Source organism: Apaloderma vittatum, unplaced genomic scaffold, assembly GCF_000703405.1.
Source record: "Apaloderma vittatum isolate BGI_N311 unplaced genomic scaffold, ASM70340v1 scaffold24537, whole genome shotgun sequence".
Lineage (NCBI taxonomy): Eukaryota > Metazoa > Chordata > Aves > Trogoniformes > Trogonidae > Apaloderma > Apaloderma vittatum.
The window spans coordinates 8,561-10,090 of record NW_009724912.1 but is presented as its reverse complement, the minus strand read 5'-3'; the positions used below and the strand labels follow the sequence as shown (position 1 = coordinate 10,090).

The 1,530-nt window shown below is 62.2% G+C and overlaps 1 protein-coding gene across 1 annotated transcript in view; it reads right to left on the bottom strand.

Annotated features, from left to right (window-relative positions):
* Positions 1-33: 33 nt before the first annotated feature.
* LOC104276419 (deoxyribonuclease-1-like) overlaps positions 34-1,530 on the bottom strand; it is an 8,096-nt gene continuing 6,599 nt past the window's right edge. Inside the window, exons 6-8 of the mRNA XM_009872721.1 lie at positions 1,010-1,164; positions 797-893; positions 34-84 (exon numbers count right to left, since the gene is read on the bottom strand). Coding sequence (XP_009871023.1) covers positions 34-84; positions 797-893; positions 1,010-1,164 — 303 coding nt within the window. The remainder of the gene's footprint in view (positions 85-796; positions 894-1,009; positions 1,165-1,530) is intronic.

Sequence of the window (1,530 nt, the reverse complement as noted above, 5' to 3'; positions counted from 1 at the left end):
GGGGCGGGGTTGTGTTCTGGCCGCAGGAGGAGCTCAAGCCATCAGCTCCACCTCCACCGGGTAGTGGTCGCTGACTGCCAGGGCCTGGAGGAGGGCGAGAGGTGGGGAGGTGTAACGGAGGAGTCCAGTGAGCCCCTCACTGTGCCAGTGGGGTGGCAGGATGGCTGTGATTGCCCTCCCAGAACCTGTCTGCTGGAGGAGGACATGATGTCCCCAACCCCAAGACACTCAACCAAGGCTTCAGTTTTGGCATCTCTCATGCCCAGGCATGACCTGTGGTGGGTGCTGGCGGGGGACACCTGCCCTCCGAGCCCCCCCATGCCTCACCTGAGAGCTCTGTGCCAGCTCTGGGTGGTTGAAGATCCTTGGATTGCCCCACATCCTGGAGTCCTGCCCACAGTTGCCCATGAAGGGCCATGAAAAAGCCCGTGTGTCTCATCTCCTCTCCAGGGAGACTGGCAATGACCCCAGATCCCCCCTCCTGTTTCCACCCATGCATCCTTTGTCATGTCGGGCTCCCCATCAGCTGGCTGGGGGCTGCTGTAGGCTGAGAGGGGAGCGTGTCTTGTGCTCTTCTGACATCCCAGCTGGGTAGGGGCACACGTGCTGCAGCCAGAGCCAGCTCCTGCAGCTGCTGGAGCTGCTTTGGCTCCATTGTTGAGCCAATACTTAAATGTGGCCCCTACATGGCTGCCCCGGGCTTGCTAATCCTCAACAGATGTCAGCAGCCAGCGCTGCCCTGGGCCAGCTCAACTTTGGGGCCTGTTTGAACTCCGAATTTGCAAGCCCGGCTCACCTCCTCCTGCTCGAGCTGGAAAGTGCGTTGGAAGTTGTAGACAGCAGCTGAATTTGGCACGATGCTTCTCTTCAGCTTGGCGCCACACACCACGATTCTGCCGGGGAGACGCGGGCGGTGGGTCCCAGTCCCATTCCCACGCTTCGCCACTGGAGATGTGGGACAGGCAGGGGAGACCCCAGGGGTGCTGGGGAGGGGGACAGCGGTGCTCACCTGTCGTAGGCACAGTCTGACTTCCCCACAGTGGTGTCGGTGCCGTCGGGGATCAGCCATTTGAAGATGTTGCTGGTGCGCAGGCGGATGGCTGACCAGTCGCTTGGCTGGACGTAGGAGCAGTCGGCATTGAAGTCCCCCAGGAACATGATGTTCTGCGGTGGCGAGATGGGGGAGCTCGTGGTGGCTGGGGAACGGGGCGGGCCCTCACACCCCTAACGCCAGCCATCCCGTGGGGGTCAGCCCTGGGTGTCGGGATACGCCCCATGGCAAGGCACGGAGCAGGAGCAGGGTGCCTATTCCAACATGTTTGCACCAGCCATGCTCACCTTGGAGCAGGGATCTCAGCACCCACCCTCGATACCACCCCGAGCACTGATGCCACTCACGTCAGTCCCCCACTTGCTGACGATGGCCAGGTAGACGTCGTAGAGCGCATCGATCTCGGCAACAGCATCGTGTGGGGCTGAGTGCAGCGGCACCAGCACGAACTCCTCTGCCTCTGCCAGGGGAGAGGGACC